The 25,833-nt window shown below is 40.9% G+C and overlaps 1 protein-coding gene across 1 annotated transcript in view; it reads left to right on the forward strand.

Annotated features, from left to right (window-relative positions):
- The window catches only part of Dsg4 (desmoglein 4), a 35,499-nt gene extending 11,174 nt beyond the window's left edge, over window positions 1-24,325 (forward strand). The window contains exons 3-16 of the mRNA XM_051163577.1: window positions 1,226-1,357; window positions 3,717-3,872; window positions 4,203-4,347; window positions 6,233-6,399; window positions 6,650-6,784; window positions 8,491-8,676; window positions 10,969-11,240; window positions 12,553-12,692; window positions 15,539-15,757; window positions 16,682-16,987; window positions 18,723-18,862; window positions 19,013-19,076; window positions 20,237-20,445; window positions 23,221-24,325. Coding sequence (XP_051019534.1) covers window positions 1,226-1,357; window positions 3,717-3,872; window positions 4,203-4,347; window positions 6,233-6,399; window positions 6,650-6,784; window positions 8,491-8,676; window positions 10,969-11,240; window positions 12,553-12,692; window positions 15,539-15,757; window positions 16,682-16,987; window positions 18,723-18,862; window positions 19,013-19,076; window positions 20,237-20,445; window positions 23,221-23,994 — 3,045 coding nt within the window. The 3' untranslated portion in view covers window positions 23,995-24,325. The remainder of the gene's footprint in view (window positions 1-1,225; window positions 1,358-3,716; window positions 3,873-4,202; window positions 4,348-6,232; window positions 6,400-6,649; window positions 6,785-8,490; window positions 8,677-10,968; window positions 11,241-12,552; window positions 12,693-15,538; window positions 15,758-16,681; window positions 16,988-18,722; window positions 18,863-19,012; window positions 19,077-20,236; window positions 20,446-23,220) is intronic.
- The last annotated feature ends 1,508 nt before the right edge of the window (window positions 24,326-25,833 follow it).

Below are 25,833 nucleotides of genomic sequence, written 5' to 3' on the forward strand. Positions count from 1 at the left end.
AGGACTTGCTTACCTTGGCTTGGTAGAACTTAGCAGTTGACTTGGCCTGTGTCTAAGTTTTGCTCATTTCAGACAGCATTCTGTCTGTATTTGAAGCAAGGACATTTTCTTTGGTGGCTTGCTTGACACATTTGAAACCATCTTCAAATAGAGGTTCTTCAATGTTTATCATCTTCTTTCAAGTCAATGAGGTGCTGCCAGGATATGACATTTCTTTTTTTTTTTTTTTTTTTTTTTTTTTTTTTTTTTAGTATAATTCCTCTTTTCATCACTATTTTATTTTTTACAAAGAATACAAGAAGTCCATATAGCTTTAAAAATGATACAGGGAAAATCTTTATATAATGTTACCAAGATATACCCTTAAAGGTAGAGCAACATGTGTGTGGATATGACATTTCTTATTGCCAGAGAAGCCTTAAAATAATATGTCTTTAAACGACATTTTCTGTAGGTCTTTGGGGTTTCTGAAGACCATCTATTTGTACACATTTACATGGTGCATAATCATTATCTACTTATCTATAGCATATCTGAAGAGACAAACATTGTTTGTGACTAGCTGTTTGCTATATGTTCAACATAAGATGTATATTTTTGTAATAAACTAGACTAGTATCTGACATGATCATGAGTTTGATTGAATAACTATTAACTTTCATGACTTAATTATCCTAAATAATCTGTAATAGCAGCTTTTGAAAGACTGTAAGTAAACCTGTATTTATAAATGAGTTGTATAGATCCAATACCTTATACAAGAATTGAAACATATAAATATGTGTGTAACTTTAAATTTGACTTAATATAAAATAATATATTAATATAAGCAAAAATAACCTTATTTTGTATCAGTATGCAAAATCAACACCAATGTTAAGTTATTGGCTTATAAAATATTCTTTGGTTTAAGAGTAGATTCAATAATCTACCCTTTTTTACTATTATTCCTATGTTACTCTACATGTATTTCTATAGTACAGTCCATCATCAGAGCACCCAGAACAGCTAATAAAACCTGTTCCCATGGGATCTTCTAGAGATATGGACCATTCCAATCTCATCAGGGGTGGGAAGATTATGTCTGTCCACAGTTACAAATCAGAAAATGAATTCCTATTTTCCTAAATTTATCATTTCCTCTGGACACATCTTACAGTGTTAAGCAATTGTCTAAGTATAGTGTACCCTAATGCCATGAAAAACGTGAATCTCTTTGCTTTAGGTAAAAGAATTAGATATTGAAAATGGCAACACTACCTGGCAGACTGTCAGAAGACAAAAGCGGGAGTGGATCAAGTTTGCTGCAGCCTGTCGGGAGGGTGAGGACAACTCCAAGAGGAATCCAATTGCCAGAGTGAGTGATGGAGGAAGTAGAGGTGGCCTTAGTTCATAGCAGGGGCATTTGTACTTGGAAAGCTCTGGAATATCTCAAGAAATTGTAATCTCTGCCTGTTGAAGGATATTTTTATAAAACTGTGTTTGCCTCTCTTAACCTGGCTATCACACAAATAATTGAGACTCTTTTATAATTGTTTATAAAGCTTTACAGCACAATCTTGAGAAATTTAAGTCTGTTCTTAACCTTCTATGTTATTCCAATTCCATCTTGCCACAATCCCCAAGTAACTTGCTTTTTCTTTCTTTCTTTGCTCCAGCTGAATCTTCTTTTCATCTCTCAAGCATCTCTGCCCATGGCTCAATCCCCTTACTTCTTACTCCTCCTCCCCTGACTATCAGGAAATCCAATCTTATTCTCTCCCCTGCTCAGTGACAGGCTGCAAGCTGCTTTATTGACAATCAGGGGACAACTGGGGAGCAGTGTCTACACAACACTGAGACAGGAGATTCTAAGAACAAGGATTACAACCAAATATGGGGGATACAACAATCAGCATTTGAATTACACACTAACGTTATGCCAACATCTGCCAACCCACAGAGATTTAAAGAGATGTCATGCTGCCACTAGGTTGTGTGGCTCAGATATTATTTTTTAATGTATGTGTACGTGTGGTGTGTGTGCAGATGCATTCATGTGTGTGTTGGTACACACATGGTGTCTGTGAGGCCGTCCAATGACCTCAACTGTGTTCCTCAGTGCTATTGAGCACCTTGTTTTCCCCGACCTGGAGCTCACTAATTAGTCTAAGCTGGGCTGTGAACCTCAGGGATCTGCCTGTCTTCACTTGCTGTGCACCTGGATTACAAGCACATGCCACCATACCCAAGCATCTTTAATGGGCTTCTGGAGATCAAACACTGGTCCTCATGCTTTACTGGCTGAGACATACTCCCAACCCTAGGACACTATTAACTATCCCAAGCTGGGGGAGGATACAGAAGAGAAGGGTTGTGGTAAGTCATTCTGAAAGATGGACTTGGACCTCCAGCATGAATGGACGGACTTTGTCTATGTGTTCTTCTCACTGTGCTCTGTGTATGTCACAAGTTAATGACAGTGGGAGACTGACTTCAGAATGCTAGCTTGCAGCTTACATGACAAAGTCAGTTTTTATTTGCCTTGGGGAAAGTGCTAGCTTTTCTGCTGTGTAGAAAAGATCTTCAGAACTAAGCTAATCCAAAGACATATCCCCAGCTTACTTGAACTGAGATGTTTAGATAGTAAATCTTAGGATTTTAACACATATTCTTGTCTGCATTATTAAAGGTAACATTCAAAAATTATAGTGTTTAAATTTATGATCAATGGAAATAAAACTATTAAAGCAAAATCCACATGGCAGATTGTTAGCTACACTATCTATTGGCATAGAGTGGCATAGCAGATTTTTGTTTGTGATTTTTTTTGTCCCTATGCACCACTTTTTCATCTGATGTTCTTAACTTACATGTCCTTATAAGTCTCGAACTCAATTCCAAGCAGAACAATACTAATATAAACTAAATTTCATTTTTTAAAGTACTAAATAGATGCTGGGGATGTAGACCAGCATGTTGCCTGCCATGCATAAATCCCTAGAACTACACAAAACCAGGTATAGTGATTCAAGCCTGTGATTCCAGCTCTGGAGGGACTGGAGGTAGAAGGGTCAGAATTCAAGGTCATCTTCAGCAAGGGTGAAGCTCGGCCCTGCTGTTTCAAATATAAAAAGCAGGGAAGGCAGGCTGCAGAGATGGCTCAGTGCTAAATAGTCTCTAATTGTTCTTGCAGAGGACCTGAATTTCATTATGGACACCCATTTCAGGAGGCTTGCACTTGCCTCGCATTCTGGATCCAAAAGAGTCTTATGCCTATGGCCTCCATGGGCACCTGCACACAGAGATACACAGACACAAACACATACACATGCATGTGCACGCACGCACATGCGTGCGCGCGCGCACACACACACACACACACACACACCTTTATTTAAAAATTAGATAAATAAAATAAAACAAATCCATTGGAGAGTTGAGGTTTGTTTAGTTGGTTGGTTGGTTTATTTTGGTCAGACTCTGTATGCAAGTAAAATCAGAGACATAACAGTAAACATCAACTATGTATGTACTTTGTGCACATATATTCATCAGACAGGAACTATAGACACACACACACACACACACACACGTGTATAATCCTGCAATGAGCCCATGAGCTAATGTCATTTTGTTCACTAGTGTATAGAGCTTGGAGAAGGTCAGTTATGATACTTCATCTCAAACTACACTGCATGGAAATAAGGTCCCAATCTGAGGCATCTCTCTTGTAGATTAGATCAGACTGTGAAGTGAGCCAGAGGATAACATATCGAATCTCTGGAGCGGGGATTGATCGGCCGCCTTATGGAGTGTTCACCATCAACCCTCGGACTGGAGAAATCAACATCACCTCAGTGGTGGACAGAGAGATAACCCCACTGTTCCTGGTAAGTCCCAGCAGTGCATTTCCATTTTATTTTGTTATTTTTTTCCTTTAAAAAAAAAAAGAAAATGAATCAAGTCTGTGGGTAAAAAGAAAAGAATAGATCGAAATAAATGAAGAGCTTGAAAGAGTAAGAAAAGTCTGAGAGAGACAAGTTGGTGTCCCATGTATTACACTTGTTTATGGACAAATGTTAATGGTATTTTGATTACTAGGCTCCAGTGGAGTCTGAGTTTGGGGGGACAAATATTGTTTGTTGGAATGTTTCTGCAAATGTTTTCAAGCACTTTGCTAATTAACTGGAGAAAGACACCTTTGCTCTGACTTTCCACAGATCCATTGCCGTGCTCTCAACTCACGAGGAGAAGACTTGGAGAGACCTCTGGAGCTCAGAGTCAAAGTCATGGATGTGAACGATAACCCTCCAGTCTTCACCCAGAACGTGTACACAGCCAGCATTGAAGAAAACAGTGACGCCAGTGAGTGGACCGCCGCCCTTTACTACACAGTGTCTGTTCCCTTCCTCCACTTAACAGCTTCAGAAGATTGAAATGATGGCTTTCCCAAATATCAGGAAAAGCCAAGGTCCATTTTGAATAAACGCCAACCATTCTAACACAACTCAAACAAAAAATATGTAGTCAAAATGCTAAGTAGCATCTTAATCGGAGATGCAGTTGAGCCAGTGCTCAGCATCATCCTCAGAAATGGGTGAATTGACTTGATCTGAAGGAGCACACTGAGAGAACCAAAATCCACAACAGACTCCATTCTGGCCTATGGCTTGAAAGGTCCTAAATGAACCACAGTAGGGAGTAAATGCTGCAGACATTCTCTCTGAGGGGCCACTACTGAGGGCAAGCATGTCTTCAGCCAGCAAGGGACCGTCCTTCTCTCTCTCTCTCTCTCTCTCTCTCTCTCTCTCTCTCTCTCTCTCTCTCTCTCTCACACACACACACACACACACACACACACACACACACGTGTGTGTGTGTCTGTGTGTTGGTGCCTTCTCTCCTGTTTCTTTATACACTGATTAATTCCAAGTCTAGTGCTTCCCCTCACTTTCTTCGTCTTGCTTTTTTTTTTTCTTTCCCTCTTACTTGTATGCTTCTCTGCTGTTGCTATGTTCCCCTCTCTCTCCTCCCTCTCTGCCTAGTCCCATCTCTTTCCAATCCTCTAATATTCCTTTATCTTTCAGTTCTGCATCAGACATTGAAACACATTCAAGAGGCAATATTAGCAAAAGGAAGAAGAAAGCCAGAAAAACACAAGTGTTTCAAACATACAGAATGAGCAGGCATGGAAAGCAGAAAGATTGTGTCTGAGGGGTACAAGAGGGGTGGCCATGGGGGTGACTCTGGCCTTAGATTCCTCATTGACATTCCTCGGAGCACCTTGGTGATGAAAGAGGAGAAAGCTGCACCCAGTCTGCTGCTGTTACTGCCTCCTAGTCCTATTGGCACAGTTTCTAAACCGTCACCTGCAGGACCAGGACACACCTTCCTAAGCTCCAAAGTCCTGGTGCGCCCGTGTTTTCTGTTTAAGTGCATCACAATTCTCTGCAGTAGGGTCTTCACTTTGAAGTCTGGGAGGTGAAGTATCTGCCAATCCTGGAAAATCAACCCTGTGGAAGTGGGGAATGGCCACAGGGCCTGTTCTTTCTCTGCATGAATAATTAAGAACTTATATTTCTCTGATCAATTATTAATTTTAATAACTGTATAACTTTTACTTTGATAAATCGTCTTCTAGTGCAAATAATAAAAATTCTGTTGGAAGTGATAATTAACAATATACATATTTGCCAGGCGTGGTGGCTCAGGCCTTTGATCCCAGCGCTCAAGAGGCAAGGGCAGACACATTTGTGAGGTTGAGGCCAACCTGTCTACATAGTGAGTTCCAGGACAATGGTGGCTCTGCAAAAAGGTCTTGTCTCAAAAACAAAAGTACACACAGATAAGCAATAAATGATTGCAATGTTGAATTTGACTGAGTTATCAACTTCTTATTTAATCAATAGAAAATAATTTCACAAGGCCAAGGTAAAAACAATTCTGATAAAATCACTTCCTTCAGCTTTATGATAGTCTAGTGAATTTTTTTAAAGACCACTAGTTTGCTACTAACTTATCATTAACGGGATGAAAGAATAAACAGTCAAGAGTTTCATATGTGAACTACTGTTACTTTTGTAACTACTGGTGTGGGTGATATGACTCCCTGGTGTAAGTTACCGTCACTACTCTCAAGGAACTCAAAGAAATTGAAGAAAGACCATCTATTCTTGTTTTATACCCAATGGCTGGGTGGGTTGATTGCAGTGGAATTCCGATCATTCTCTACCTCCACCCTGACTTATAGATGCACTAGTCGTGAAGTTAAGTGCCACCGATGCAGATGAAGACAATCACTTGAATTCTAAAATCGCATACAAGATCATCTCCCAGGAGCCTGCTGGGGCACCCATGTTCATGGTGAACAGAAACACTGGAGAAGTCCGCACGATGTCCAATTTTCTGGACAGAGAGGTAGGACCTTCTATGAATTAACGGTAACCGTGGATTGGGTTTTGAAAAAAACAAAAATGAAACGATTTGTGTATGGCCTTAGTCCGATGTACAGGAGGGAAGGAGAAATACTCTAATCATTTTTAATAAAAATCAAATGATTAGTGATACAGATTTCATTTTATGCATCTATTAAAAAGACAAATAACGGCACTGGGTTGTGTTGGAGTCACAGGACCTAAGCATCTGATTCTGTTTCTTTCTAATCAAGCAACACAGTATGTACAACCTCCTCGTGAGGGGCTCCGATCGCGATGGAGCCACAGATGGGCTGTCCTCTGAGTGTGACTGCAGAATCAAGATTTTGGATGTCAATGATAATTTTCCCATCTTAGAGAAAACCTCAGTAAGTCATTATTCTAATGATCTTTCTCCCTTAGCAGTAATCAGTTCGCCTTCATTCTTATTCAGAAGCCTGGCTGTTATAGTGTGGGTGGACTCAGCCTTATTATGTAAACCTTCTTATGTACGGTAACACATATGTTTAGCTTTTTCGTAAATGTTTAACATGTTTTAAATTTTATTTTTATGTACATTGGTGTTTTGCCTGCATGTATGTTTGTGTGAGGGTGTCAGATCCCCAGGAACTGGAGTTCAGACAATTGTGAGATGCCGTGCGGATGCTAGGAATTGAACCTGAGTCCTCTGGGAGATTAGTCAGTGCTCTTAACTGCGGAGCCACTATCTTTTTTATTTTTATTTACATTTATTTGCTTTGTGTGCGTGTGTGTGTGTGCATGTGTGTGCATGTGTGTGTGTGTGTGTGTGTCATGTGTCAGCACACATGTTCCATGGTACACATATGGAAGTCAGAGGACAACTGACAAAAGCTGGTCCGCTCCTTCTTCCGTGTAGGTCCCAAGGTTCAAATTCTTGTTATCAGTCTTAGCAGGGAGTGTCTCTACCCACTGAGCAATCTTCCCCGCCCCTGTATACTTATCTTTGACTCATTGTTCCAGGCACACCTCCTCTATAAAAAACAGTCTCCTCCACATACTCTACTCACAGAAATGTGGGAAATTTGCCAATCCCATAAGACAGTAATAGTATTTTCGTATGGGCCTCACAATTTACTTATACTTACTTATGCTCAGACATCCTCAACTCCCATTCTAACCTTTATCACCAAGTTGGGACTCGCAACGTAGCCCATTTGACAGAACAGTTGCATAGCATACGCTGAGCCCTGGGTTGATCCCTAGCAGCAGTGTGGTGGGGCATGCCTGCAATCTCAGCCCTCGGGAGGTAAAAACGAGGGGAGCAAGAGGAGTTCAAGGTCCTTCTTAGCTTCGTAGCAAATTCAAGAATAGCCTGGGCTATGCGAGACCTTGACTTAAAAAAAAAAAAAAAAGAAAGAAAGAAAGAAAGAAAGAAATTACAAAATCCTAAGATGAATAAATCATAATAAATTTTTTTTAATTTCAAAAACCAAAAAGGGCCAGGAATGGCTTGCTACCTGTTTTAGTAAAGATATATCTTCTTTGCCAGGCATGGTGGCACACGCCTTTAATACCAGCACTTGGGAGGCAGAGGCAGAAAGATTGCTGAGTTTAAGGCCAGCCTGGTCTAGAAAGCAAGTCCAGGACAGCGAGGGCTACACAGAAATCCCGTCTCAGAAACCCAATATATATAATCTTTTTGTTCATTCCTCCCCCATGTTGTCTCTAACTACTCTGTGCCATGAAGGGATAAACAGTGCCAGGAAGACTCACAAAGTCCAATATTCTTACTATTTGGCATATATATATATATATATATATATATATATATATATATATATATATATGTATACATATATACTTAAAAGAGGAAAGTAAGACAAAAACAAATAAGAAAGAAATGAAGTACCAATAGGATATTGATTTCACGAGAAAATGAATTGTATTGTCTTACAATCATGTCATTCTTAGATCCATGATTGAATAGATACCATTTTTAAATGATACAAAAATCACTGGCATAGTTTGTTATATTTTAGAGGATAACTGTATGATGGTAAATGTCTTTATTCCTTTGCAAATTCATGCCATGGCCTTGACCTATTTATTTCAGTACTCAGCGAGTATTGAAGAAAATTGTTTGAGCTCAGAACTGATACGATTACAAGCAATTGATCTTGATGAAGAAGGCACTGACAACTGGTTGGCAAAATACACAATCCTCTCCGGCAATGATGGGAGCTGGTTTGAGATCCAAACAGATCCACGAACCAACGAAGGCATTTTGAAAGTGGTCAAAGTAAGCATGGGATCCATAAGGTTTCTTTCCAAAGGAAAAAAAAAAGTCACTGAGTGATCCTTGGATCAAGATTACGCCTCCAAAAAATACCTCAGTGCCTGAACGCTGGACATATCCAGGAGTTTGCTGGTCTGTGATGAAAGAGTCTTCTAGAGTAGTAATACAATATTTATTGGCAAGAAAAATGAGGGTATGTTGTCCTGCAGTGTTCAGTATTTCATTGAGAAAACAAAGTACCCTCAAAGGAAGTAACATGTCCATTAGTAGGACTACAAATAGGGATGCCAGTATGTGACATAAAGTCTAGTCAGGGGGGTGAGGTAACTATGAAACAGTGGTGATAACCTGAGAAGGTGAGGTCTCTTTGAAGCAGGCTTGCCTGAAAAAGGTTCATACAGTGACCAAAGAAATCAGTGCCCTCTCAGTGGGATGACTGGTGTAATACTGAAAAGGGCAAACACTAGTCTTTTAAACAATTGCAATATTCCACACCAGCTCCTATGCCATAAAGTCCATCTGTAGGGAGGCTTCGCACGTAGACCTTCCTCTAACCCACGGCGCTCTGAAAAGAAAATCAGCGATTCCTTTTTATAGAAAGCAAAACAAAACCAAAGACTGAATTGTGTCACTTCTCCTGGGTGGCAAATGACAAAGACGGGATCCAATCAGATCCGTGGGATCCCAGCCTGGTGAAGGTAAGCCAGGACTCAACAACAGAGAGCCCGCCATGCTTACTTTAGCTTCCCGAGCAGTGCCTCACAGACATTGCCCAGCATGCCCTGTTTCGACAACGGCTTTCCCGCCTGTGACCTTTCATGTTCCCACATCAGTCACTCTGCATCAAAAGACCGCATTCACCTTTCATCCGGAAACTCGGTTCCAGGGGCCTTTTCTCAGGGTGCGGCATTTACCAATTTGACTGTGCCTAATAAAGAAGCTGCTGTGTCCACCAGACCCAGTGCAACTAAGTTAGGGCATCAGGCGGGCAGTAACAGCATGATTTCTTAGAATTGTGTGCATCAGCTAAAATAATAATTATATGTTTGCTGGCATCGCAGGTGTCATTACGGCTTTAAAGATGGTCTCAGATGTGAATTCTACAAAGGAGGTCTTTGTCCTAATTACTCAGTCAGTGGCTGTCATCTTTTGATCCATTCCAGGGTTACTTTTTATTTTTCATAAAAGGTGTCATTTTTTTATTTTAAGGATCTTTTTTATACAAACAGTTGAAAACTCGAAAATATAATCACAATTTTAAGCCATAGGCTTAGGGGTGACAGGTATAGCTCAGTGGTAGAGCACCCATATAGCATGTTCAAGGCCCTGGCTTCTATTCCCAGCATCATGACAAACAAAGATAAACAAATAACAAATGAACCTATACACTATAACTGACCTACACATGCCCTAAATGTTTAAGTGGTCACATGCATAAAACACCCCATGGAATTAAAATTATTTCAATTTAAGAACCAGAGTTGCATAGTTCAGGACTTTGTCCTTGTGTTTGCCTTTTCTTTTCTTTTTTTTTTTTTTTTAAGTTTTTAAAATACTTTTATTTTATTACACATGTATAAAACAAACTACATACAGCAGGGAGAACCATGTGACAATCATGAGAATAGTGAGTTCTATACATGTTACATTCATAGTGGCTTAGCCATCTGCATTTGTCTTGTTTGAAGTGTTTTTCCTGTCTTGTTGGATCTAAATTTCTGAATGAGACTCAATATCTATCCTATCTCAACTCTAATAGCTTAACTTCTTTATCTTGATCTAAAATGATCTTGTCCCCTAACCAACTAAACTTGGTTGTAAAACTATACTATCTTGTCTTCAACGCCCCTCAGAGACTTGCCTTTTCATGGTGTGCCTTATTCTATCTAAAGGGAGCACTGGGCTGCAGGGATGGTGTGGCTGGCAAAGTACTTGCCATTAAACATGAGGCCCAAAGTTCAAATCCTCAGAACCCACAAAAACATTCATTTGGTCATAGAGGCTACAGGTAACCCAAGAGCACAGGGAACAGAGACTGGGGTTCCTCAAGGTAAGATGGCCAGCCAGACCAGCCTACAGTACCAAGTACAGAGAGACTCTCCTCCAGTATATAAGGTGGAGAGCCATTGAGGGAGACACACCCCATCAGGCCTCCACAAGCACACGTACATAGGTACCTCCCACACCCATGAAAACACACTTCAGCACACTTACGTACACCACACGCTCATCCTCCTCCCCAAAGACAGAGCCCTTTACTTGTTCAAAGCTGTTTGTTTCTGTCCATCATTTCAGATGCTGGATTATGAACAAGACCCTAACATTTATCTCAGCATTGGGGTTAAAAACCAAGCTGAATTTCACCACTCGGTGGCGTCTCAATTCCAAATGCACGCCACCCCAGTGAGAATCCAGGTTGTTAATGTGCGAGAAGGACCGACCTTCCGCCCAACTTCCATGACATTTAGTCTACGAGAAGGATTAAGGGGCGACTCCTTGATGAACTATGTGCTTGGCACATACACAGCCATAGACGTGGACACGGGGAGCCCTGCAACAAACGTCAGGTATGGCAAGCGATCTTCTCAGACTTGTGTGGCAGTTCTGGCCATTGTTCATTCACATGGCATGTGCTGCAAAATTTGTAGAGTATTTAGGGAGGGTTTGTTTTGTTTTGTTTTGTTTTGTTGTCTTGTCGCTTGTTTGGGGGCACTATGACAGCATTTGGCATTTTCTTGGAATTTAATAGCATGCTAGTGGTGGTGGGGACTCCGGCTAGTTACAAAGCAAGTGCCTCTAGGGAATGATAGCAATATCAAAGTGCTACCGACGGGGCCAGGAGAGTCTGTTTGATCCTTTGAGCTCAACTGTACTACCCTGAACTAAGCCTGATTAGGTCATATTGCAGCCAGTGGCACACCATAAAGAGTGACTCACTGACTGTTTCCATAAAACCCGTGGCTATCTTTGAGATGAATTTCAACTCTCTGTTTGACTTAAAAGGAAAAAAAAAAAGTCAGTGAAAGGAGCTGAAACATAGGTGTTCCAGAAATACGATGAACAGAGCCAAAATGGGAAGAGAGAACTGTACACATCAGGTACACTTGGGCACAGACTATACACAAGTCAAGAGATTCTAGAAAGCTCTATGAAGGCTCTTCCCTTCACTCTTCTTATCTTTATCTCCTCCTCTTTTTCCTCGGCACTTTTAGAGTGAACAAAGTCTATAAATGTAATAATCTAATTGGCTTTGAGCAAAACTTCTGAAGTCTCCTCAGATGATGAGATAAATGACAGAGAGAATCAAAGGGAGCAGGGCAGGGGCGGGGCGTTGATCTCACTTGCTAGAGAATCAAATGTTCTTGCTTCCAATCAACTTAACTCCTTGAGAGCCTTATCCATAACAAGACCCAGACAGAGAGACAGAGTAAGATTACCACAAGGCCTTGAGCGCGCCAGCAGACAGGCACTCTGGAACCAGCATGCTCTATGCCTACAGGCAGCAAGCAGAGCCTGTCATGTGCGAAAATAAAGAATATTTGCTTTTCAAACTAGATAAAATGTATTTGGTGTAGCATAAGATTATTAATTAATTACTAGGCCTGAGATATACCCATACATTTTACTATATAATTTACTATATAGCTGAAAATCTACAAGAGGAATGATGAAACTTTGTTATCAACCTAACATGACATGTTTACTACTGGATTCTTGCTGGGATAGATACATATATACCCAGACACTTTATAAACTAAGACAATTACAATGATGAATCAAACAAACACAATGTGAGTCCATTGCACTGTAGGTCTCACGTGGTTTTAAAGTGCTAACTTTCACAGAGGCATAATGATGAACTTGTTTATTTAAAAACAGGTATATCATAGGCCATGATGCAGGCAGCTGGCTAAAAGTTGATTCAAGGACTGGTGAGATACAGTTTTCTAGGGAATTTGACAGGAAGTCAAAATATATTACTGATGGGATATATGCAGCAGAGATCCTGGCTATAGAAGGTAAGAATGTCTTTTCAATATTTTAATGTAATTAATGCTATTATACAAACTATTATGAATACAACTATTCTAATGTTGATGGTTGTATAAGTCAGATTTTATTATTTAGTGGTAGAAACAAAACTTAAAGACAATTTTAAGTGTATTAGATTAAGAACTGAACTTATGGGACTGATGAGATGGCTCAGTGGTTAAAAGCACTGACTGCTCTTCCAGAGGACCCAGGTTCAATTCCTAGTTCCCACATAGCAGCTCACACAACTATCTATAACTCCAGGTTCCGTCACCCTCATACAGACAGATAGACAAAGCACCAATGTACCAACAAAAATAAGTTCAAAAATTTTTCAAAAGAACTAAGCTTATAAAACCTAAAATATCAAGAGGATTTAATTAGGCTTATAACCATAAAATATCCTCAAGCCGTAATTTATTTCACTTAGTTCCGGGTCAGAATCGTGTATGATTTACAGTAGAAAGCACAGAAGTTAGATATATATAAATAAGCGCTTGTTTCTATTTATGGCCACATAGCTTGAGTGTGGCTCATCTCACTTGTAGACTATGTGAAGAATGCGTCCACCCAGTCGGGATTGCAAACCGTGCCCAGAGTTTATTACAGGGTCACCTTGGTGGGAGGCGGTGTGCCTGAGAGTGCATTTCTTCAGCGTCACCAGAACTGACCTATGACAAGAAGCCTGCCTGTTACTTAAGTAGACAGCACTGCCATTGTAAGATGCTCTGGGTCAAGAAAGCACCAGATGATTCAAATTACACCATCTTTAAGCAAAGATTACATGGGATTAATTTGTGACTGAGCCCTTCTTTCATGAAAAATCGTATTGGTAAATTGGTAAAGAGCAACAGGAGCTTGTCAATGATTAATGACTCTCCAGAACAGTGCCTAGGAAGCCAGCTGCTAGTAAGAAAGAACAGCAAATGTCCCCACTGTATGCCTCAGGGAAGTCAGAGACAGCGGGTGAGTGAACAGCTATATCTGGCCTTCACCATACCTAGAGTGAAAGATGAAGGACTAATGGAAGCCTAAGGGAAGGCAGAGGCAGGAGGTGAGTGAACAGCTGTATATAGCCTTTACCATATCCAGAGGGAAAGGTGAATGACCAAATGCAAGTCTCAAAAAAACAAAAGCATGATAAAGTCCAAGTGAGGAGCTACGCATTCATGCATGCCTCTTTTTAACATTCAGGTCAATATATACCTAACATTTTCTTGCTTACTCTCAGCACTATGGAAGTCTTTCTCTTTTTTTTCAAAACAGAGTCTAATCATTTTGATCATACCTTGGTCATATGGGAAAATCGGCAATTAATAGAATAAAAAGATAATTATAACATGAGAATAAAGAGAAAACCTGTTCCTAAAATGCAGCAAAAGATTAAGAAGAGTTTTGCTTACCTAAGCGCAGGACCCCTGTAGACACAAACTATGTAGAGCCATCATCCAGGTGGCTTTCTCTGAACTGGGATGTGTATACAACAAGCAGGAGGTGGAAGCCCTGGACAGCAAGCTTTATAAGCAACAGTGTCAGCTTTGGTTGACATGTCATAAGGCTACATGCCATCTATAGAGAACCAAAGAATGACAAGTAGAAGCAACTCCAGAACAATAGGACATGTCTCTAATAAAAGTGTGAGCAAATAGAGGCCTTGTAAGTCTTGTCATGATAAAGTATGTGAACAGAATCACATGTGATAAAGACAGGCTCTTGACTCACCACCCCTTAGGTATACAAAAATATCTTCAGGGCAGGCAAGATGGCTCCGTGAGGAACGGTGCTTGCCACCAAATCTGAGGACCTGGGTTCTCTCTCTAGGACTCACATGATGGAGGTAGAGAATCAATGATTGCAAGATGTCCTGTGACCTTCATGCACTTGCAGTGACATGCGCACACATGTGCACATGCACATACATGCACACAAACAGAAACATGCACATGCAACCACACACACACAACCACACACATACAACCACACACACACAACCACACACATACAGAAAGACATGTGCACACATACAAACACACACAAATACATAGACACACAAATATAAATAAATAAATAACAAATAAATAAATGTAATGAAAATATTATTTTTAAAATAAGTATCCTAACGTATTGTAAAATGACTTAGCTTGTTAACCTAGAGAGAGTATTATCTGAGTTTTCAAATGGGAAAATTAAGGCTTCTTGCAGGGTAAGAACAACAATACTTTATTCAGTACAATAGCATAATGTAGGAAGTGGACTGTACTCAGACCCCAATTTTTATCCTCTGCCTTTTCTAATAAACTGTACTGACCAATACTTCCTTTCAGGTAAATTAAAGGGAAATTTGATTTTATTTCTAGAAGCATCATTACAGAGAGATATAAAAATTCTCATTAATAAAGAAAACACAATACAAATATATAAGCAGTTATTTAACCCCCATCAGAGTTATGCTCCATGCACAGAGCTGGCCAGCCCCTGAGTGGGAAGGCTGGCAGCTGCTGTGGGGTCCGCCTCATTAGGGCAGGGTGAGAAGGGCATGGATGAACATTCTCTAAAGGACATGCCATCCTCCACCCCACATCCAATGAGAGCAGTGAAATGAGAGGAAGAGAAAATACATCTTCAGAGGAGTGGACAGCTTACACAGGAGGAAAATCTCTGCAGGAATGCTAGACACACCATGATAGCTAGAGCAGCCGCACCGGGCAGACATCGCCAGGCATCTCACATCACTAGCACTGGTCATACTTCCTATGGTACTGTTGTGGGATACAAAATAGAGCATTCTCCTAACATGACTTACCCTAACTCCCATGATGCTCTCCTTTCTCAGATGGCTCTGGGAGAACAGCTACAGGAACCATATGCGTTGAGGTTCCTGATGCCAATGACTACTGTCCGGTCATTTATGCTGAAAGAAAAAGTGTCTGCATCGGCGCTTCATCTGTCATGATCTATGTCAGTGATCAAGACTTCGGGGCTCCTTTTACTTTCTGCATAGCTGACGAGTCACCAGACACAGCTGTCATATGGGACATTAGGTCCATCAGTGGTAAGTAGGATGGAAAGTTGCTCACAAAGCAGTGACCAAATATGTAGTGCGGTAGTCAAACACAATTTTCTCTCTCCTTCTATGACATAGTTACATTAGATAAAAAAAATTAAATTCAAAGCCAAGTGATGGTGGCACACACCCTTATTTAATCCCAGCATTTGGGGGGCAGAGGCAGGCAAATCTCTGAGTTCAAGGCCAGCCTCGTCTACAAAGCAAGTTCCAGGAAATCCAGGGCTACACAGTGAAATGCTGCCCCGCCCAAAACAATGTAATGTAATTACTTAGTTAATTGCTTAATTAATTAAAATTTTCAGATATACTGGACATTTGGGGGAAAATTAGCCTGAAAAAAAAGTCAAAATATTTCAATACTTCAGCTATGAACTATAGTGTGTAAATACAACCTAACTCATCATTTTATACAAGTGGGCAGTAAACCAATGTTTAATCAGTTGAAATAAACATACAATTTGGATAACTCACCAAAGATCCGAATTCTATACTTTAAATAATTCCAGGAAAACTCACAAATGTCTTTCAAATCCTCCTGTCCTGTATATATTCATTAGCTTTCTTCTTATGAATGAAACAGTTTCAACAATGAGCTATTCATTTTTATTTATAAGAGTAAAATTGTTCAATACAAAATGTCAAATATTACAGAGATAGTTGAGCAAACCATGGGACATGCTATGAAGACGTGGTACTCTTGAATGTGGCAGTACATGCTACAGTTGATGATGTGCATAATTGATACAAAGGGAGAGAACTATGGGAGTAGCCCTCTCCCATGGGCACAACCTTCAACTCTGGACTTAAAGACACAGGACTTGGAGAGAGGAGCTGAGTCTGCCTTGGGTGTCAGGAAGGGTTGCTTCCAGGGACTTTTGACCTGTTCCCTGTGTCTTCCTCATTCTCCAGAAACCTCTGCAATCCTTATGACTGAACAGACTTTGTCTCCGGGATTTTACCAAATTCCCATCCTTGTGAAGGACAGTCTCAACAGAGCATGTGAGTCACCACAGATTGTACTGTTAGACGCCTGCTTTTGTGATGACCACCACACGTGCCAGCAATCCAGCACTACGGGCATCTACAATGGAGACCCCACCTGGGTGACCGATGACACGTATGGGACTGTCACTGATGATGGAGTTGGACAGTCCAACGTTGGACTTGGCCCAGCAGGGATCGGCATGATTATCTTGGGTCTCTTACTACTTCTCTGTGAGTACTTTAAATAGTCCCTTCATAGACATGCCAGGACTGCTAAGCGTATTTGACCATTTCTTTTTGTAGCTATCATGGGGAAGACAAGGGCTTGCACCTGTTTGGCAATGGTAACTACAAAGTTCTTCCTAAAAATGGAAAACCTATGCATATCATTAAGTATAATGCAGAAGCATATAAAAATAAATCCTATAGTAGAAACTTTATTTTTTAAAAATGCTTCAAAATGGAAATGCAAGGGCAAACAATTCAAAGGAGGTAAGTTATGGAAATTTCTACTGATGTGGATTTCAACGGGGCCCTGAAAGTTGAGGACTTTCTCCAAATGGTGACGCGTGTGAGTAAATCTGAAAGGCAATCTAGGATGAAGAAGTAGCCCCTAGGTGTAGCCTGGTGGGACACTACAAGGCACTGGTCAGTGCGACCCCTGGGTTGAGCCTTGAGCACCAACAAAATAGCAAACAACAGGTTGGGGAGAAAGATGGAAAGGTTTAGCACTCAGGGGAATTAGAAATAGAAAAGTAGAAACAGTGCACTGGGGGCCAGCGTGGAGGCCCTCGTGTAATATGCCTGGAGCAGTGAGTGTTCCCAGCTTTGGTCACAGGCAGGGAGGGATCAATGTTACTGGGCCCTCAGGTGAGCTTCTCCCTCTGATAGAGCAGGATCCAGGGAAAACGGTTTGAAGAACCCTAGATTCACCGTAAGACCTTGGTCTTTGGAATGCCAAACCCCTGAGCCAAACTGTCAAAAGGAGACTTACCTTCCCTGTGCTTTATTTTAAAACATACAGGTCTTCAAAAGAGAGTTCAATTGTGGATTTTAGATTGTCCTTAAAACACTTATGAAGGATCCAACATTGACCTCTTAAATCAAAATGATTAAGCTCATTAAATTGTACTGTCAACATGTGTTTGTGAATGAGCAAAAATTTAAACATTTTCATTTTGAGATATAAAAATAATAATATCTGGTGTTTGCACAGGCGTTCTTAAAATGATCTATGGATTTGCAAGGTTATACAAAAATTATGATTGATTCTCAAAATATCTTTGGAAATGTGCCAGAACCTGACTTATGGCATGTTAGCAGTCATGATAAACAAGTTTAAGTCAACAGTTCTCAACCCTAGACACACATAAGAATTACTAAGACATCTTTACAATAATTCATGCCTGATGGCACCTAAGCATTGGCACCTTAAACTCTCACAACCTAGGCTTTAAAAACCAGAATCAACATTTTCATCAGGCTACATATCCTGGGGAAAGGTCAAAATTCAAATTTCAAAATTCAGTTTCTATTGGCTGTATATCCTTCCTGCAATCTCCTAACGTTGAGACTTCACATGGGAAACTGTCATAAGTCAAAGATCATCCATGTGTATACACCAGTAAGTTGCACACTATCCATAGACATATACAAGTTTTCATGCATGTAGATGGGAGACTAGGACTCAGATAATTGAGTTAGAGTCCTGAAGATGCCATCAGTTGGCTTAGGAGTCCTGGAACCCAGGGAGAATGGGCCTTCCCTGCAAATCAGTTAGTGGAGAGGCCAGCACCTCTTGGCTTCCAGCTCCTGGGTCCTGTGTGATTTGGTGTTTGTGTTTATAAACATGGATAGTCACATTTGATATTTCATTCTCTGGTGAGGGCATATCTTGTACATTTTTGCCTTTGGATATATCCCTTTGCTTCCAATTATAATACCACTTTCTAACTCTCTTGACCAGTGTCACCCCTTTTACTGCTCATGTGTTGCTGCAAGCGAAGACAGCCAGAAGGCCTGGGGACAAGATTTGCCCCTGTGCCTGAGGGAGGTGAAGGAGTGATGCAGCCCTGGAGAATAGAGGGAGCCCATCCTGAGGACAGGGTGAGTGCACTGCTGCTTTCCACTGAAGGGTGGGGTTTCAGTGGGAACTCCCCAGCCTTGACAATTCCATGTAAGGCAAATGCAAATAGGTCTCATCTTTTAAGGGAAGAAATATGAAAATTTTATTTTGAAATCTTTTTTTTCTTTCAGGATGTGTCAAATATATGTGTACCCATGACAGCCTCTAATACCCAAGATCGCATTGATTCCTCTGGTCAGTTGACATCCAATTCTGTTTTCCTTTCTAAGATTTACAGAATTATTCTATCAAACAATCTCAAGTTAAGGTACCTTATAAATTAGCATACATGTGAGTGTCATTGCATAAGACTGCATTCAGAGTGCAAGTGACATGCTTGAGGTGGCCACTCAATTTTTCTATCTAAAGTTACAGTCAAGCAAAGTATAACACAACAATTTAACAGGCAAATTCTGAAACAATTATTGGGGTTTTGTTTCCAGCTCTGCCACTTACTGATAAGAAGTCCCTTGTGAAGGCCCAGCCTATGTGGATGTAGTCCTCCTTGAGAGGAAAGCTACATGGCACCCATGTAATTGGCATTGTGATTGTAATTCTATATAACGTGACTTTTTTAATCTTTACACAGCATTGGTGTAAACATTTTTTAAATCACATATATGTTTTATAGAATATATAAACATGCAGATATTGAGTAGGATGGATGGATAGATGGATGGATGGATGGGTGGGTGGGTAGGTGGATGGATGGATCGATCGATTTTCCTGTGTGCTTCAATGTGCTATAATTAGAATAGTGCCTGGAATGAAGTAGGTACATGTTACTGTAATGGTTATCTATAATAAAAGTTACTTACAGAAAAGAAAAACAGCTAATGTATTCTTTGAACAGTGAGTTGAAAGATGCTCTTTAAATTCACATGTGCTTTCCCCACACCTATGTCTTATACTCGGCTGACTTAACCAGTCCTACACAGCACAAAATACCTAAAAGTACCTCACAAAGCATATGTGAGCCAGATCTCCAGTGCAAGTGAAAACTGGAGTTTTAGTGGCTGGAAGCAGCCTTGTCCTTGCTTTGTGTGTGTGAGAGGGTGGGATTAGTTGTGCCTCCTTAAATGGACCAGGGCATAAAGATCACTGCACCTACACAGAGGCAGTGCAAGCCTGCCTCTACATTCTGTGTCTTTGAATACCCAGGCAAACGTTTTGTGCGCAAGAGTGAACCATGTCCCATAGCTGTCTCCCTCTGTATCACTTAACTTTTGCCATGGCTTACCTCCTGGAACTGTTTCTGTGCTGTGTTGATGGTAGGGAAGGAGCTGGCTGTGCTCCATGTGCATAAGCCATCCAGGTCATTTGAACACTGTCACAGAAACACCTTGTCTTTCCAGAAATCTACACCAATACTTATGCTGGTGGAGGAACAGTGGAAGGGGGCGTGTCAGGAGTGGAGCTTAACACAGGCGTTGAGACGGCCACAGGCCTGGTGGCTGGAGCAGCAACAGGGACCCTGCGGAAGAGGAGTTCAACTATAGGGACACTTCGGGACTACCAAGACACCGGCATGAACATGGCCTTCCTGGACAGCTACTTCTCTGAGGTAAGCTTCTTATAGCTTACACACATAGACTTGGAAAGCATAACCGTAGGACCGTAAATATATTTTCCCCATAACTGTAGGACCGAAAATATATTCCACTGCTTTTTACCCAATCCCAATCTCACTTTTTAAAAACTGTTAAAAATGTTTTTCCAGTTCTTAAAAGACACAACAGCAATTTACAGCAGTGTTTCACATTTCACTACTGTGACGAGAACAACAGCCCCCCCCCCCCCCCCCCCCCCCCCCCCCCGTCATCCCCTGGTTACCTTGTCTTAGCATCTTCCCTCCTGTTTCCTTCTGGTTTTTCCCTTTGGTTCCCATAGTGACAACATAGCAAAAGGATACCGATAAAGAAAATCAAAAGGCATTCACGTCCTCTATGATGCCCTTCTTGTTCTGCAGGTGGATCCAATGGAAAGAGAAAGCATACGGTACAGGGCAGGGCAGCAGTGTGGCTCAGTGGGTAGAATACGGCCTACCATGCACAAGGCCCGCAGTTCAGTCCCCATCACAAACCACACTTGGTGGTGCACACCTGTAATCTAACGTTTGGGAGGTAGAGGCAGGAGGATAGGAGTTTGAGATCATCCTCAGCTACATAGTTCTAAGCCAGGATGGGATAGATGAAAACCTGTCTCAGAATAATAGGAGTTAGAGGAGGAGCTGTCATCATTATTATTGTAAGTATTATTATTATGACAGCACTAGGAACAAAATATTTTTAATATGTTTTATTAATTTACTCACATTACATCTCAATTGTTGTGGTGGAACAAAATATTTAAAACTCGACTACACATTATCACAACAGGTAGGATCCTAAGATCGAGGCATCTTCCACTCAGTCTAGGGCCCATCCATTTGTGCCCCCAAGGAAAAGGTGTCGGAGTTCTGTCAGCATGCCAAAGAAATGCTCCAAGATCCTGTGTTAGGCTAATAGAGTGTCATAAACAGTAAATAAGTTTGGGCTAGAGCTATAGATCAGCCGTTAAGAGCACTGGCTGCTCTTCCAGAGGACCTGGGTTCAAATCCCGGCACCCACATGAGAGCTCACTAGCATCCATAACTCCTGTTCCAGGGAATCCAACACCCTCTTCTAGCATCATGTATACATATGGTGCCCAGATATATATGCAGGCAAAATACCAATAGGCATAAAAAAAGACAATTTTGAAAGAATAAATAATTTCTCATACTGAGAAACTGTTTTGTTTAATCAGCAATGCATTTTATTTATCTCCATTAGACTTACTCCTCAAATGCTAATATATAAATGTCACCGTTGCTTTTGGAGGAAAAAAGTCTGAGTATGCTGTGAACACACAAGACCAGTCTCTTCAACATTCCGTAATAAGCAGGGAGGTACTCACAAGGCCCTACCTCTACTTGGAGAGCTATTGGCAGTTAATGGCTTTGTTTGTTTGTTTTGGGGTTTTGTTTTTGTTTTTTCGAGACAGGGTTTCTCTGTGTAGCCTTGGCCAGCATGGACTCATTTTGTAGACCAGGCTGGCCTCGAACTCACAGCGATCCGACTGCCGCTGCCTCCCAAGTGCTGGGATTAAAGGCATGCGCCACCACAGCCGGCCGGTTAGTGGTTGTTAATAGAGGTAGAAGTGGACATTTTCTCCACTCACCAGTGGCAATTTGCCCCACCTTTGCCTGTGCTGATGCAAGCAACCCCAACTCATTACATAAGGCCCAACTCAGAACATTAAAAAAAAAACATTTAAAGTCATGAAAGCAACAAGGAGACTAGAAAGGAAGAGAAGAAACTAGAAAGAGCAGAGGCGGTGGGAGAAGATAAGGGAGAGTAATGAGGCAAACGTGACCACAATACTGTACCCACGTACAAATTATCAAAAATATGCAAAAAATTAATAGCCAAAATGCTACTGCAAACCATAATGAATCATATCGATTATTAAATAATGGATCAATACCATTAATCAATTTAGTCAACAAGTAGACCCAAATTACATTTATCCCAGCAACACGTATAAATGATTTGGGAAAATCATAAATACATACTTAAGAGTTTCCACTCAGGCCACTAACTAGTGTTCCATGCAAGATGGGACAATCTGAGGGGTCGTCCAAACTATGAAATGGTCACAGTGATCTGGTCTTGGTTTCATGATGCACATTCACTCGTTTCTAGTCGGAGACCATAGAGAACAGGGCACAGGAGAAGCAGGTACAGTATGAAAGATGTGATTCACACTGAGATTTTGTTCTTCAGCTGTCTGGGACTTCAGTGTGCAACTCATTTCCGCTCTCCCCTTCCCTCCCTTTAGTTCTCTTATAATATAAAGATGTCAGAGATGGCCCAGCATGTGTGGTGTTTTATGCCAAGCCAACAATCTGAGTCTGACCTCAATATGAGGTCTATGGTACACACACACCCACACATGACACATCTAAATAAATGCAAAAAATATTCTTTTTAAATAAAGATTTTAACAGAACTAAACACATTTTATTTCTAAAAAAAAAAAAAACAAAGAGCTATAAATCCAAAAGAACTGTGTATTTACCCGATTCAAAATACAACAAAACTCACATGCATTCCTCAGACTCTCTGCCCCATTGACACACACAATGATCTCCAATGTAGGAACACAATAGTTTAGTGGTACATTAAAGTATTGTTTTATTTCTTAACTTAGCCCACAAAAGCCTTGGGTTAGAACTCTCTGGATCATTGCTGCTATTCTTCATTGGTTGACGTAAAGAAAAGGGACCCTCTAATCTCTGTCCTCCTCCCTGTCTTAGAAAGCGTATGCCTACGCGGATGAAGATGAAGGCCGACCAGCCAACGACTGCCTGCTCATTTATGACAACGAAGGAGCCGGGTCCCCCGTGGGCTCCATCGGCTGCTGCAGTTGGATTGTGGATGACTTAGACGAGAGCTACATGGAGACTTTAGATCCGAAATTCAGGACTCTGGCTGAAATCTGCTTGGACACGGAAATTGAGCCGTTCCCTTCGCAGCAGGCCTGTATACCCATCAGTACTGACCTTCCTCTGCTCGGGCCAAATTACTTTGTCAACGAATCTTCAGGAATGACTCTCTCAGAGGCTGAATTCCAAGCCGAAATGGCAGCAGCCTCTGAACCCGTGATTCATGGGGACATCATAGTGACTGAGACCTATACCACTTCTGACTCCTGTGTACAACCCACGACGATTGTTTTTGATTCTCAGCTTCCGCCCAATGTTGTCGTTACCGAGACGGTAATGGCACCCGTCTATGACGTTCAAGGAAATATTTGTGTGCCTGCTGAGATAGCCAACACACACAATGTATACTATGCTGAGAGAGTGGTGGCTAGCCCCGGTATGCCTGACACGGGCAACAGTAGCCTGCCGGATGCTTGTATAGGACCAGTGATGATGAGTGGAGGTATTTTGGTAGGGCCAGAAATTCAAGTGACACAAATGGTGAGTCCAGACATTCACATAAGCCAAACCATAGGCTCCGCCTCCCCAATGACATCTCAACACCGAGTGACAAGATACAGCAACATACATTACTCCCCACAGTAAGTCCTTCATGGAGATCTTGTACGCTAATGACCACCAACATACCCACCAAAGATGTAGACTGTGCGGCAGTCAACTTTTTAACACTCAGCGAGCACTCACACAGTGGAGGTTCAACGGGGCTCTTTAACGACAACTTCTGGAGGGCATATATGAATGCGCACTTTAGAGAAACCTCTTTTAGTTGTTTCTGGTTCTCAATAATGGGCCAAAAAAATACCTCCTAGAATTAAAGGTATTGTGTCCCTTAGGTTCTGTCTAACAAGAAGCAACACAAAAGTCATGGTGCCAATCCTAAAAATCCCCACACTGAATCAGCAACCTAGGAAAGATGGTGTGTTTTGTTTTTGTTTTTGTTTGTTTTTATGAGACAGGATTTCTCTGTGTGTAGCCTTGGCTTTCCTGGACTCACCTTATAGACCAGACTAGTCTCGAACTCACAGAGATCCACCTGCCTCTGCCTCCCTGAGCACTGGGATTACAGGTGTGCACCACAGAGCAAATGAACTTTTATCTGTATCTTCTACCCATGTTTTTCTTTAAAGAAATATTTTGTTTATTTTTTAAACTCAGGCCAGAGCTACATAGTGAGATGCTGTCTCAAAAAAAAAAACCCACACAGAACAAAATTACTTCAGAACCAAAAGTGTAGCTCAGTGGTAGAATGTTTGGCTAGCCTGCATGAAGTCCTAAGTTCAATCTGCAGCATCAGAGAAAAAAATTAATTGAAACAAGTAAAATGTAAGTTTCTGAAAAAAAATGAAAGAAAGATAAAGCGTTTGTTAGTACATATGAATTCATTTGTGTTTTCAAAGAAATTTGAAAGACATGCAACATGAAGCATTATTATAACACTAAGCATGCCTTATATGAGAAAAGAGTTTGGGGATAGAGAAATAGATTGGTGTCCAGAGTACTTATTGTTCTTGCAGAGGACCCTGGCTCATTCCCCAGCACTCAGGCTGTGGCTCACAACCCACTGTAAACTCAAATTCTAGGGGATCTGATGCCTTCTTCTGGCCTCATGGGCACCAAGCATGAAAATTATGTACATACATACATGCAGGCAACGCACTCACACACCAGACACATAAAATAATTGTATGAGAGAGAGAGAAAGAGAGAGAGACAGAGAGGAGAGGGGGGAGGAGAGACAGAGAGACAGAGACAGAGACAGAGAGAGGAGAGAAGGGAGAGGAGTGGGGAGAAGGAGAGAAAGAGAGAGAGAAAAGTCTGTTAACTGGAAATTGTTCCTCAAAAGAATATATACAGACGTATATCCAAATATGTATTTTACTGTACTTTGTTAATTTATAGTAATTGTAAATTAATTTAGAATCACAAAATGACAACTATAATTATAAACAGATATTGGAGAATATATTACTATTTTCTCCCTTACAAGGAAGTTTTAAAATACAATATATTGTTTAATCAGTTTCCTTGGCCTGAGTCAGGGAGGTTTCGTTTGGCCACGAGAAGTTCTCCAGGCACACATCTATAATTATTGTCTTTTTAAACAATGTTTGGGAACTTCTGGGTTTTGAGCATTGCTCTTAGCTTTAGGGATAAGGAAAGAAAGAGGACAGATGTGCCTGCTTTAAGCTTCATAGTCACTTGAGACTCAGAAAGAAAACATGAAGGCTTTGAATGTGTCCAAGAATAATTACAGAACAGCCCACATCCATTACCAAGCTGTGCTTTTCTTCCTAAGACTGCATGTGATGCTGAGTGAATGAAGTGGAAACATTAGCACAGATTCCTTATTTCCAGTAGGTGTAAGTCTGGCTTAAGAAAAAGAAATTGTCATGGCAGTTTTATTTAATTCTGTAAAATATGTAA

Source organism: Acomys russatus, chromosome 20 (assembly GCF_903995435.1).
Source record: "Acomys russatus chromosome 20, mAcoRus1.1, whole genome shotgun sequence".
Classification (NCBI taxonomy): Eukaryota; Metazoa; Chordata; class Mammalia; order Rodentia; family Muridae; genus Acomys; species Acomys russatus.